Source organism: Dendronephthya gigantea, unplaced genomic scaffold (assembly GCF_004324835.1).
Source record: "Dendronephthya gigantea isolate DGI-Jeju-01 unplaced genomic scaffold, DenGig_1.0 000007F, whole genome shotgun sequence".
NCBI lineage: Eukaryota > Metazoa > Cnidaria > Anthozoa > Malacalcyonacea > Nephtheidae > Dendronephthya > Dendronephthya gigantea.
The window spans coordinates 2,480,318-2,494,954 of record NW_021163017.1 but is presented as its reverse complement, the minus strand read 5'-3'; the positions used below and the strand labels follow the sequence as shown (position 1 = coordinate 2,494,954).

The 14,637-nt window shown below is 35.8% G+C and overlaps 2 protein-coding genes across 2 annotated transcripts in view; both read left to right on the top strand.

Annotated features, from left to right (window-relative positions):
• LOC114517187 overlaps positions 1-9,106 on the top strand; it is a 34,929-nt gene extending 25,823 nt beyond the window's left edge. The window contains exons 3-12 of the mRNA XM_028536846.1: positions 4,375-4,496; positions 4,628-4,836; positions 5,476-5,656; positions 5,813-5,910; positions 6,741-6,813; positions 6,976-7,203; positions 7,426-7,467; positions 7,895-8,029; positions 8,710-8,855; positions 9,091-9,106. Coding sequence (XP_028392647.1) covers positions 4,375-4,496; positions 4,628-4,836; positions 5,476-5,656; positions 5,813-5,910; positions 6,741-6,813; positions 6,976-7,203; positions 7,426-7,467; positions 7,895-8,029; positions 8,710-8,855; positions 9,091-9,106 — 1,250 coding nt within the window. The remainder of the gene's footprint in view (positions 1-4,374; positions 4,497-4,627; positions 4,837-5,475; positions 5,657-5,812; positions 5,911-6,740; positions 6,814-6,975; positions 7,204-7,425; positions 7,468-7,894; positions 8,030-8,709; positions 8,856-9,090) is intronic.
• A 293-nt stretch (positions 9,107-9,399) lies between these two features.
• LOC114517395 lies at positions 9,400-10,248 on the top strand. Its single transcript, XM_028537095.1, has one exon. The coding sequence runs from the start codon at positions 9,522-9,524 to the stop codon at positions 10,038-10,040; it is 519 nt and encodes a 172-aa protein (XP_028392896.1). The 5' UTR covers positions 9,400-9,521; the 3' UTR covers positions 10,041-10,248.
• Positions 10,249-14,637: the final 4,389 nt, after the last annotated feature.

Below are 14,637 nucleotides of genomic sequence, written 5' to 3'. Positions count from 1 at the left end.
GACAATTTATAAAATCCCTAATATTACAGCAATATTACAGCATATTACCAATGATATAGCAGTTAATATAATTTTGTTTATCGGAAATTAACATAATCAGGTCTTGGAGTGAAACTGCAACCACCCTCGGTTTCGTGACTAATTGTGAATTATGCTGATCTAGCCAAACTCGTCCGCGTGACGTCATGTCTCGTATAACAAGAGAACTCAAAAAAACTCCGTAGAATGTTGAATATTGACTGCCAACGGCATGTTAAATTATGCAGAGATTATTAGCAGTCCAGTGGTACCATGCACCACCATTATTTATATAATAACGTTAAGAATTTAAGCAATTTCATTTGTCGATAGCCGTGATCTATAAGAGGACAGACGAACGGTATGACGTCACAGAATATTTTAGGATATCAGAAAGTTACTCTAATTAAAAAATGGGTCATGATATACTCAGATAATGATCTATTACCAATGCAAAAACGAGACACGAACACGACTAACACAATGTGAACTAATAATTACTACTACCAGCGAGTGCCCATTGGTTGTCGTAGTGCATTTTAACCTAAATTTTTAGTGGTTTCTATAATAATATCATACTGGAATACAGGCTACTAACTGATATTTGCACCTATTTTCTTCGCAGTGACAAAAATAGTGACAATTAACTTCTTTCTGCATTTTTACTAGACTAAGTCTTTAGTATTATGTTTCTCAGATGTAGTTTCGGTTACTTAGGAGTAAGTTCATTATTATTATTATAAATGTAGCTATAGGATCAACTTATTTCATTATGAATTTCCGAAAAGCAATTTCAAATCTATGAATATTACGACTATGCAGTTAGCTATAATGTTTTTTGACTAACCCTAAATTCGTCACAGCACAAGAATCGATTAATGGCCTGAAATAAAGAAACTGTCGATTCTGACGAGGAAATAATCTGAATTCCAAACGAGAGACATGTAAAAAAATTTAAATAATGTCGAACTGTTCGACATTACGTAACGAAGCACAACGCGCTAGGGTAAATTTTGGAAGAACATTTTGGTTTTTCAAAATCCTTGTTATGCAGGTTTTTGTATATAAGAGCAAATTTAAATGGAAAAGGAAATTCGTGAATGAACTTTGAGAGAAACTGAGACTGCATGATGAGTCTGGGTTGAAATTCATTGTTTATTAATTTCTGTAATCCCGGATATGCTTTAAGTAATCTTCCAGTTCTAGGATACAATTAAATATGGACGCTACTGATGTATATTAAAGACACAATGCGATAAACAATTGATTTGTACGAAATTGAACGATTGAATACCACAGAAAATGGAGTTAAAATAAATAAATTAATGAAACAATAAAAGGTAAGAACTTAATTTCAAGTTTTTATTGAAAAAATATTCGATATTCATTTGAAGTTCGTAATGTAGTGACCACAATGTAGAATAAACAAAATTCCGTCGTAGAATCATAGAGTACGCGTCGGAATCACACAAGACGCGTTGGCCGCGCTGGTCACAAAGCCTTTCGAACGCGTCTTCATTAGCCGCGTTGCGAATGGTAAACTCTCTACTGTTTTCAACGTCTCGTTCGAGCACTTTTACTGTGTGTTTCTGGATACTGGGAAGAAAGTATTCGAGGTTCTATATGTGTGTGAATAGAGGCTCGAGTAATTCGTTTATTTATTTGGCTACGACATCGTAAATTCGCCCAATATTCGGGCTACCGCACCGTAGCAGCCACTGAAAGTTTACTGGAGAGCCATATAGCAGTGACTAAGAGTACGACTACGAGTACAAGGTTTGTTATTCTCGCGCGTTGTTTGCTTACTCGCCAAAACTCGTAGTCGTCACGCTTTTGAGTTGAAGTTTGTTGGTAAATTTCGTACTCGAAAGCCCAACGACTGCAAGTTTCGTCAGATGGCATAAACAAAAACACCGTCCGAGTTTGGCGCAAAATAGACGACTCTTGTACTCGTAGTCACTGCTAAAACTCCCTACTCCCTAGTAATAGAACGAATTAGGTCGTGAAATCAATGCCAATGTCATACTCATATCAACCTCCCGCTAAGCCTTTGATTGATTTTGTAACCATGCCATTAATTTGTCAATATTGCACTCCTATTCGTTCTATTAGTATAGGTAATAGTATGATTTCGATTTTCGAGTGCAATTATGGTTAACAAGCACGAGTGAGTTTTTAAAGGCTGCAAAATAGCGCGAGTCCGAAGGACGTGCGATATTTGCAGTCTTTAAAAACTTACGAGTGCATGTTTATCTGTAATTGCACGAGAAATATACTACTATGTATTAATGATATGCAAGGAAATTTTCGAGACAGTAAATTAATAACTTCATCCATTATACGTACTTGAACATTTTTTTTCGAATTTAATTAGTTTAAACAATTTATACAAGAAATGAAAAACATTCAAAATTCAAATTTTAACAGTTCGTCTGTCCATTGCCATGATTAAACGTGGAGCAGTAATTGATTGGTTAATTTCACTTTAGCTAATTTCATTTCACATATATTTGTAAAAGGATTTTGCACTGTTGTTACAGAAATTTGCACTGTTACACATTTTTGGACTACAGTTTGGGATTAACTGCACTGAAATCAACCAATCAGGGTCGAAAAACATTTCCTTGTAAATTATTACCATGATAATAAATGGGCCAACTATTTTTAGTTTTGGGGCTTCCTAAAATGCAAGGGGTAAGATATTTTGCCAGGTGTATTCGGATGTATATCAAACCATTTTTTAATAGCATGCAGTTTTGAGAACACTGGTTAAAATTTCAATCAATGGGCGTTTTACACTGTTGTATGCAAATTGCTCAAAAAAGAAAGTTCAAAGCTTTATTTTCGATTTCATTGATGTATATAGTGGCGAATTACTGCCAAGTTCACTTCATTAGTCACATGCAGACTTTCGCATATATAACAGCTATAAAGGATTAAAATGGCAATTGTGGCATGTTTTTTTGGATCAAAATCTGTGCGTATGTTTGTCATGGTTTTCTTTGTGGTATCTGCGTGTAAGGTACAGATGATAATACGGTATTGCTCTATATAGTTACTGTTGATATTCTTATATAGGTAACAGATAAAGATTTTCTACTAAAACTCACTTTCCGCTGTTAATATTAAAGGAAATAGAGACCAAATTAAAACAAAATTATCAATTCAAGCAATTAATAAGATAATCATGCAGGAACCAAAAGCAACCCTGAGACTTTGAGATTTATCAATTATGATGAGCTGGGTGGGTGCGTGCCTATATGAACAAGCTTTGCTATTGGTTGATGATAACATGCAATAAAATACAATGAACTGCAGAAATTGATTTCTAAAAAAACGAATCATAAACACTGTTCACTAATGTTACAAAAAGCCAATCACAAAACTCGTTCATATTAGGTAGATGCTTACTTGATGAGCAACGCAAGTGTTCATCATAAAATCTTGCAAACTCATAATCAAAGGATTACGTTAATATAAACTTATAGAAAATGATGTGCACAGTAAAGACGACATATTGATCATTTCATTTTATGTAATTAATAAAAGATTGGGAAAGCTCATGAACACCATGCATTTACTCGTCATCTAACTGCTTGCTCGAAAGCAAAAGAAGGAAACCGAACCTTGTATCGGAAGGTTTCCGGTGACGACGGAGTCGCGATCTGTCTGAAAAGCAGTGGTCAATATCAATGGAAATTCATGGATGGTAAGAGAATGTAGCAGTCTCTTAATTTATCGAGAAGTTGTTCAACATATTAAGATCTCTTTGATCTCTTCCCAATAAATCTGAGAACATTCTTATTGAATCCACCTCTTGTAAAATGAATAGTCGTAAATATTCGGTCGCGATGTTTTTTCATTAGCTCTTTATTTACCCAATTGAATAATGTTATTTTCTGCAAATATAACCAAGTATCGAATGGTCATACTATATAGAGTTTTTTGCGGGCCTCTTTGCTTGACCTGTCATTCAATAATTTATAATCATGCGATTGATGCGAATGCCATGTGGAAATTGGAATAAGTAGCTATCGATATACTAGGAGTAATTTTGACAGTTTACTGCAATTAAGCGAGCTGCCATGGCAAACCCAATTTGGCAATATTTTCCGACATCACGAGAATCCCTAATTGTGCGATTAACATCACAAACTGGAAGTATATGTAGTGTTAATTTCATGCAATTTTGTTGACCATCGCTGTTTGATAAAAAAATTCGAAACTATATATTACATGTACCACGTGTTGCCTACCCACATGGTTTTCGATATCACATTCTTAAGGTTGGATGTTGATACAGCAAAAACATGTCTGCATGCATTCTCTAAACTGTCAATATTCTACTCAACATAGGCACTTCAACACTCGGAGAGAGGTTCGATCCCGCAAAAGATTGCTCAGATATAGTGGACAATCTCCCCGATGCGAAAGACGGATTTTTTTGGATAAAACGTGCAGAGGGACAGGTTTCGAAGGTAAAATTACTAATACTATCGTTTAAAAGAATCCTTTCGTCAGTTTTAGCTGCAAGTTAGCCGCGCGTTAATTATTAAATGACCAACTCACTCCACGATCCATGCGTACTTAACCATTAATCCGTATATAGGGGTATTGTGACACGCATACCGACGACGGAGGTTATTTGCTGATCGGTATGAAAGATAGTCCAGTCACCTGGAACGTATCAACAAATCAGAGTCCAGTCCATCCAACCCGATATCCTCATTGGTCCAGCAATTTTGGTGACGTAAAGGTACAAGATTTTGCTATTCAGATTTCAACCACAAAGAATTTCGAAGACACGAAAGCTCATTGGTAAGTGAAGTAACTTGAACCGGTTATAAAGCGATTTCTTAGAGTATTTTTAAATGTGCATTTTTGACGTTTAACCTGCACTAAAAAAATTTATCAACAGACGAGTAACAAATGAGCACTTAATTGGTGATTTTTAAACTAAAGAAGCTCCGTGGAATGAACATTTACGAGCTAAAATAGGACCTTGTGTATACTTATTATGTGAGATGCAATGTTGCATGTATGTCAAGACAAAGTCAATGTGGGATTTTTTGCTTTCTTTAAAAAATCCATGGTCTCGACTAAACTGTCTAAACATTCTCGCTTTTATGGTTTTGACTCCGCGCAATCAAATTTCGGAACAGGAAGAATAAGATGAATAAGTCGAACAATAGGAATCGCGAATGTCGTTCTTTTGCGCTCTTTGCTGCTTTATGAATTATTCAAAATTTAGGGCTTTGTAATTGGCTTTGCTTAAAGATGTACACAAGCAAGGATGCCAATTAGTTTCAAACGAAATTTCTCCTTGTTCTGTTCATCACTATACTGATCTGGTAGGAAATAAGAAGCTTCTTGTGTCTATACATCGTGCGAAAATCACCCGATAACAACACATGTATGCTATTAAAAATTTCATATTGTTCATTTCATTATGTTAAGGTCGTACAGATTGAAGGAGAGTCGTCCTCTTGGTAATCTGTTTGGAATTGGAAGTGGTGGTTGCACCGATTTTCATTCCGGGATTGGAAACGTCTCTTATGTCAAAGATATTCTCACAGATACTGTTGTCACAAAGAGATTCAATTGTTCAAAATTTGGAACGGATGTTATTTTTGGTTGGGTAAGCGTAGTGGCTTATTACATAAAACTATTGTGATTAAGGTCGCTTTTTGGCGATTTTTCCCTTTTTTTCAGTATAAGCAGGATAAACTCGACATATTTTGGGTGTATATCTAGATTAATTTACAAAATAAAGTATTACTGATTTATTTAATAGCAAAGGATGAATTACTGTTTAAGAAATCAATGTCCAAATGGTTATGCATATATAAAGGAATTAGTGAATTTCAAACTTGATAGTCATGGATCTTTCAGGTATCCTCGAATATATAGAAAATTGAAATTATGTCTTTTATAAATACAGCGGATTCCGGTTGACTGCAAAATAACAAGCGTTCGCAACGCATGTTGGGTCTTTTAGAATGTGACGTTTGAATTTTTAAGTGTCACACGGTTTTGGCGCACGTAAACATATTCTAAACGCTTATGTTTACGCTTGCATGTAAACATATTCTAAACGCTTGCAGTATTTTAAAATGTAGAAAGTCATACGCAAGGTCGAACCTACAGTCATGGGAAAGCACTTTCTTTTAACACAAGCACTTTTGTTAAAGCACTTTCTTTCAACAACACTGCAACTATGTCAAAGCACAAAAAGACGGCTCCGCCCATTGCTTGGAAACGGTGCATTTGACATTTCAAATGTCATATATTAAACGACCCAAGATGCGTTGTGAACACTTGTTGTTTTGCAGTCAAACGGAATCCGCTGTAGATATTTGATATTTCACTGTGTACCTTGTTGTTTGGTTTTTCTTATGGTATTTAATAAAAACTTATTTTTTCGGCTCCACAAAACATAATGTTTCCTTCGGTCGCATTAACTAAGTGCTGAAATCCTTCGCTACAATGCGCTAGTTATTGTTAATATCGCGCGCTCATTTCCTTCGTAAGCCCCGTACAGACGGAAAGTTTTCCTTGACAAGTTTTCTTAACCAGTTCGCTTGCTCGTGCGTATGGCAATATATGCGTTTCTGGTTGATTTGATTATCTTCCTACTGAGTCTTTCATATTTTGATAATAAATCTCTTTGGTAAGCATAGCTGCATGACGTACTTAATCACGGATATATATTCTATTATCAGTTACAGTGCAAGTTCAGAGTTTTCAGGCATTACCCACCATTCTACAGCCTTCGTTGGTTGCGACTCTCACAAGGTTTGTTTCAATGCGCAAATATGTAGCATAGCATCGCTAATTTGAAAGTACTAACTAATCTTTGCGAGAAAAATGCACATGGAGAATAGAAATTTATTATAATTGATTATTTATTTTAATGAAACGCTTATTCGAATTAAATACCATGCAAATATCTTTTAGTGTTGCGCGTGCTTTGGTCCCAAAGGTGGAAGGGGTCATTATTGCGGCAGGAAATGTGAAGTTATAAATGAAGGAACGCTTCTGACAGGTCAGGTTTACGTCTGGTATTGGATTAGAACACGAATGCCCAAACGGTTATGGAAAAGATGTATGGAGTTCAAGAAAAAGACGCCAGCTGGAAAATATGAAACGTATCATATTGACAGAATTACCAATACTGCCCGTAAGGTATTGTGCCAGGAAAATAATTATACCTAATTGGTATGCATGCCGGAGAAATCGCTATATCCTGTTGAGTTGAATATAATAGAAATATTACTTTTGTCTATCTCGATCACTGCAGAGAAGCTCATTTGTTGATGTTATATATGACAACTTTACTCGGGCATGAACGTAAATTTTTTTAGCCTTACCAAGCGATTTGCAGGAATTTTAAATTCTTTTACACAGGGAAAATGTTCTGGGCACTTTGGCACATTCTTGAATGAAGGTGTAAGTGAATAATATACTTTACTCTGACTATATACTTTATATCTCACTATACCTCTATATAAAAATAACATCGAAAAGAGTAGGCTATGGCAAATAACCTGTTCTCATGTTTACAACGCAGTCAGGGGCGTAGGAAGCATCCCTGCCCCCCCCGATCCCTTCTCTACAGAACGTAGTAAATTTAGATCTCATCCAACGCACGAGAACGCATTTTTAGAATAAATACCATTAATTTCTCTGCCTATCCTGTAATGCAGCTGAAAAATGTGCGATGTTCAGTTCACTTTCTTGTCTATATTTATTTTCGAATAAAAATTATATAGGGTATCGACTCATTTGAGCCAATTCATATTAAATATAAGCTTGGGGCTGGTTAAGACCTATGTTTTGATGTAAGGGCATTCATTGCTTCATGCACCATTGACAGACCCTTTTGGTGAATGACAGAGAAAGCCTGAAAAATCTCCCGGCAATACCAGGGCTGATCTCATTTCGAAAAGACAACAAAAAACTCTATGTGAACAAAGAAAATGAATGGAGTGAAATTGGAGATGCGAAAGTGGTGAGTCATGGTGATTGCATGTATAGGGTGTTCCAAGAAGTGTGCAGCTTTAACGCCCCCCAAATCGGCTAGAAAAAACACCATTTTTGAGACCCAAAACAACTTTCCTACGTAATAAATAATAAAAAGGCTAGCATCTTAAATTTCATTGCTATATTTGTCCCAGAGAACATAAAAGACTCAGGTATGCTTAATGCTTTTGGAAAACTCGCGGGCATCCTACGTTAGAGTACTTTCTCAAAGGATATAGGCATTAGGTTTTCTCGTGTGAACACGTAAAATCGGTTTATCAGTTTATCGTTTTGTTTTTACACCGGTGGCCTGAACCGGACGAATTCCAGCACATTACAAAGTTTACCCCATTACGTGTGATCGTAGCTTTTTGATAGCAATAAAGAGTTGCACGAGGAAATGAATATAATCATCTTGACGTGTGGCTAGAGTAAGTAGAGTTGTTTAAAACAAGAGAGCGAATGCCCTGCTAGGTGCAACCACTGGTCTGACAATACACTGGATGTATAGCAACCAACACCTTCCAATATCGCACCAAGAATAAGATCATAAGATCACGCAAAGCCGAGAATAAAAAATTAGCAAGTATCACCATCCTGGCAGTGTCGTAGTCATTCAAACAATAGCATGTATGTGTTCTTGTTTGGTTTCATATTTTACATTTCTAGACCGAGAATTTAACAGCTCAAGTTAGGGATCTTCAAAAGAAATTTGAAAACAAAAATTTCTTGCAAGAAATAAAAACGAAGAAACTGGAGGCTAGGCTACGAACTCTTGACGCCAAGCTAAAAAAGATTGAAAATGAGACAGAAACGTATAGTATGTTCCGGGAATACCGTAATTACTCGAATAAACGCCTCCCTCGAATAAACGTCTCCCTCGAATTAACGCCGCAGGGACAAGCAAAAATATCATTAAACGCCGCCCTCAAATAAACGCCGCAACCTTTTCGTCATTACGGCGTTTATTCGAAGCATTTATTTGTAACCACAGTTCAATTTTCATATATAATTATATAAATAGAAAAGACACATAACTTTTATACTTAGTTTTTTTGGGGATTGATTGTATTGGTTAAATTGGCGTTTGAATTACACAATAAATTCAGAGTTGTTACGAGTTTGCAATAAACGCCTCCCTTGAATAAACGCCACCCTCGAATAAACGCCGCATCTTAATTGCCAAAAATTTAATAAACGCCGCGGCGTTTATTCGAATAATTACGGTAATTGTATAAGGCAAATTTGTCATTACAATTGTGAAGGAGTTGTAATGTTACAAAATGCCCAATTGAAGAATTGATTACTTGTCCATTATGAAATGAAGCTCCAAAAACATTATATATTTTTTAGTGTTTTATGGTTCTAAATTCAACCCAGCAAAGAGCTGCAGATACATCCTAAAAAGAAATAATAACGCACTTACAGGAGTTTATTGGATACAGCTTACGCCTGTGAAATTGTTTCAAGTTTACTGTGACATGGAAACTAACGGGGGCGGTTGGACGTTGGTTTATAGCTACACATTTACAAATTACGGAGCTTTCACATCAGGTAGCAATGCTGTAACACCCCGTCCAAGTTGGCCAGCTAGTAGGGCAAATGTTCCAATTTCTACGACTCCTCCTCTTAACGAGTCATCACGCGGGGCTGTAGACTGGAATCTTTGGAAAAGAATTGGGCAAGAAGTCATGGTTAAATCGAATATCAATGATTGGATCATTTGCAAACCAAACGTTGGAAGTTTGGTGATAAAGAAATCAGGATCAATGAATTGCCAAAATATAAAGAATGTGGCGACTGCTTGCAATGGTGTTGCACCAACAAGAGTTTGGTGGGGATCCGTCGGCCCAGACTTCAGTGGTCCCAATACTTATTATTGGTTTGATGGATACACTAGAAGCAACTGGCCTGTACACAGCCCATGTAGTGGCATAAACGGCGTTGACGATCACAAGAAAGGCGTTTCTAACCCTGGAGGACAAATCTATCTTCGTTAATGTTTGTTTTTTGCATTAAAAGGTACTTTGTATACTAAAATTATATAAAATTAGTAAAACATAGCTACAAAGGCCCTTTTGGATTGTTGTATTTTTAATTGTTCTTGTAAACATATTTACTGCAAGGTCCCAAAAGAGAAATGGAAAATAATACACTTTTATTGAGGACATAAATCGCCAATGGATTTCCATTGTAAACTATTGAACTAAAAAATCCATCGGGCAGAGCTTAATATATGAGTATTTACTCCCCCATTTATCGTTCTAGACACCCACTGAATCACTTAATGATTTCTATAAACAATCAGACAAAAAGCAGTTTTAGACGTCATCACTCATCCGGTTGTGTTTACAAGACAAATCTTAGATTTAAACGTTTTGTGTACACCGTCCGCATTTCAAGAAGACGCAGCCAGGCGCTACTTTAAAATTGCCTTGATAGAATTGTGCCGAGACATAAACCTAACGCCTTATACCTCCTTTAACTTATTCAATTAACATTAACAACATTTGTTGAAATTTTAATCAATGCGACTAAGGGGCTTTTCACATGAGCCGGTTACAGGGATTTAACGAAGCGACTTGGAGGTATTAAAATGAGTGAATAGGACGATTCTAGTGGTGATTGCTTTTTTTCAAAATGACTTTTTCAAAACCTCGAAGTCTATTTTACGCTTCGTTAAATCTCGGTCGGTAACCGGGCTTAAAGATCTCCCAGCAGAATTCCCCGGATCTCCCGCCGCTCAGGGATGAGAACGTAAAGCAACATAGTTTCCGAAAAGCATTCTCTGACAACATTTATTAGAACGATAAATTCGCAACACCTTATGGTAAATTCAACGGAAAGAAAATATTTCAAAAGTAAACGAAACAAAGATCTAGTATAATTACTGCTGCAACAGAGTTTTTTAAAAAGCAACCACAAACTAAAGAGACATGCGAATAAATTGCATAAAGAGAATTATATAGTCGTTGCATTTGTGATTACTGCGCGTCTCAGGCATTTTAAATCGATTCTGCAAAGGGATAGTACATAGTACATACTTCATGCAATATATCCGAAGAATACTCTTCCGTATCACCCTTTCGCCAGACATCCGCCTGTCCTTGCGCCACCAAATTATTGGGAGTTGATGCTACTGGCAAACGTTTATACAATTAGCGTGGATCGAGGCCGTCAAACGTAAGAAAATCATAAAGTATATTGAAGCAATTGAATACTGAAGCAATTGAACCTAATATTGATCTGACCAAATTATTCTGTAATTTCAATGCATGAGAACTAGACTTGTGTTTTGGAATGAAAAAAACAGGGAAGCTATTATAGGTTTTTACCATGCGCGCAATGGCGAAAAATTAAAAAAAAATTCCCGGCCCTGCGAATAAAACTTGTACTGCAAGCGATATATAGGTCAAAGTCGATTAACCTATGTATTGCTGATTTAACAAAGACGTAATCAAACAGAGCTGTGAGATCCACTCACTGTTAGCATAATAGGGTGAGCCAAATAATTACGGAAATAGCGAATCTATAAACGGATTATCTGACAAACTACATTGATAAAAAGAAATGGGAGTTGAATAATGTGTCATGATATTGAGTTAGCAGTGTTAGATCGATTACAGCGAATATATGCTCTGTTATAAATAAAATCGTAGAGCACGTCAGTCAAATATTCCCTTGATTCAATTTCGAAACCACTTGACGAAATTGACACCTTAGCGTGCATGTGCAATGGCTATCACTTTCTTAATTAAAAGCTGAAAACGGACGTTGATTGAATCAGAAAACATGGTTATGTAATTCTTCAAACATATCAGTTAATGTTGGTTTATCGGAAATTTTTATAACTACGTCTCTAAGAGTCAAAGAGCAAGGACCTTTTACTTCCGGTTCCGTGAATAATTGTGAATTATGCTGACCTAGCATAAACCACCCGCGTGACGTCATGTCTTGTAAAACGTAAGAACTCATTGGTATATTGGATATTAATTGCAAAAAGGTATTCGAGAAATAAGCAATTACTGGATGAGATACCAATGCATGCAAAGTGGGCAGAAAATATTTCGACATCTTTCTCATCAGATCTTCGTCCCGCGTTTCCACTTTTTGTGAATTTTTAGGCGGCATATCGCAGTTCTGTTTCGAGCTTCTGACATGTATAATGAAACCGCAAGATTAGATTTTGTATATACGCGCTTTAGCGGGGTTTAGGTAAAAAAATCACATGACTAAGCAAGTAGTGCAAACCCAGTCCAAGACAAACTATTGATATTCTCACGATGTATTTACACTGATCGACCCGGCTATCAGTTGCACTGTGGCGAAAGGTTTGTATTTAAATTCTTTAAAAGTTTGTACGCGTGGCTGTATGCATTATTACATTATTATAATTATTGGCATTTGCGCTGTAGACTATGCAATATCAATACACAGACTTTCTTCAAGATACGGGATCAGCGGAAAGGCTTTAAGATGGTTTGAATCATATCTTGATGAAAGGTCATTTACGGTATATGTCTGGATGGCCAATCTACTAAACGAACTATACGATCTAGTGTTCTACAGGGAAGTATTTTGGGACCGGTGCTTTTCTCACTCTATATTGCACCTATAGAAGATGTTATACGATAAATGGGCATTGGCTATCATCTCTACGCTGATGACACACTCTTATATATTACGTTTAAATCGACTGATACAAGTAAGTTGGGTGAGGCTAAATTTGAAATTGAACAATGTATCAGAAAAGTGAATAAATGGCTATCTGGGAATAAACTGAAATTGAATAGTGATAAAATAGAGATAATGTTGCTATCGTCTCGATATCGATAAGTTATTGATTTATCGCCAAAGGCAAAGAATATTGGAGTTATGATGGACTCGCACTTAAATATGGAAATGCAAGTAATAACTGTTTGCAAATCTGGATTCTACTACTTGAGAAAATTAGGTAAAATAAGGATATATCTTAGCCTTGAGTTTGCTAAAACTTTGGTACATGCCATGGTTACATCCATCCATCCATCCTATTGGATTTCAGCAATGCCTTATTGTATGAATTATCAAGCATACTCCTACAAAGAATTCAGAAAGTCCAAAATGCAGCTGCACGGATGGTAATCACAAGTATATCCTGTGATGTTTAAACTGCATTGGCTGCCGGTGAAACAAAGAATTGAATATAAGATACCAATTAATACTCACTTATAAAGCACTATCTGGTCTAGCACCATCATATATATTAACGATATGCTCCTAGACAAATAATTAGTAGTCCCAAAATATAATCTATAATTTTATGAAGGACGGTCCTTTTCTGTAGGTGCACCAATATTATGGAATAAGTTACCACAGACACTAAGACTGTCCGAGTCCGTAGTTAGTTTTAAAGCAGGATTAAAAACATATTTGTTTAGAACTATATATAATGATTTTATCTAACTATTGTAAATTAATCAAAAATGTAATTTATACTCTTTTTATTGTAAAGCACTTTTTGATATTTATAGAAGATGCATTATATAACATTTTAAATTATTATTATTATTATTCAGAAAAATAAGATAATGATAATTCATATTACTATATGTATCACATTACTATGCGCGTACAATCTTTCAAAATAACTACAGAAATGACCTGCAAGCGATCTTCAATATTTATTGAGAGTTTGGATTCGAAACAGCGCGACTCTTCTTTCAAATTCGACGAAATAAAAATATTTCAAAAGTTAAGGAAACAAGGAGTAGGCTAATATGCGGGTGCTGTTAACATAGCTTTCGAGCGCATCGACGGAAATACGAATTTTGAAATTTATCGACTTTTTTTGCATCACTGAAAGCATAAAAAGGGCCAATCGGTTTAAAATGCTGTAAATTAAAAAAAAATTGTCACCTTGCATAATTTTAATCAGAAGTTCTGAATTCAAGACTGATACAGCAAAAAGACGTAACAATATTGTGTAAAACTCAACTCCGCCTCCCTCTCTCTGAACAGCTGATTTCTGCCACCGACGATGTGAAAACGTTAATCTTTTGGTTTCGGAATCTTTCCCCGCATTGCCTAACTTATAGAGAAATTTAAGTGTCTTTCTATCTAGGAAAGGTTTACTTTGTTTCTTTTACATAGTTATAATGTAAAAATGCCCTTGTTAGTTCCGGGGCAGCGGCGAGTTGCTTCTATCATTTGATTTCTCCCTTTCTATGATGCAGACTTCTATATATATATATATATGGTCTTACTTGCCTCGAGGGGATAAAACCTTTTTGACTAAAAAAGGAAGAGACTGCTCTGGCTGTCGACAAAATATCGTTGTATTTGGTTTAAGAAACCGAAACCTTTACCCTGCATGTTATTTGACATCTTCGGCACAACCATAACACGAAAACAGACAGGTTCGTCTCATTTAGCAACAAACTCTTGGAGAGGAAACATTTTAAAATAAAAACTGAAATGGCAGCTTTTATGTCAGAATCAAATTACGTTCGTACCGTATCTCTTGTTCTTTTTATGCTTTCTGCACAATTCTCAGTTGGTGATGGAAAGGTATGATAAAAATTTAATTGAAATTTTTACAAAAAAATTAATAGAAAA

Bases quoted from the DNA above. Each gene is read 5' to 3' on its own strand.
- LOC114517395 (XM_028537095.1), top strand. From the start codon at position 9,522: ATGGAAACTAACGGGGGCGGTTGGACGTTGGTTTATAGCTACACATTT.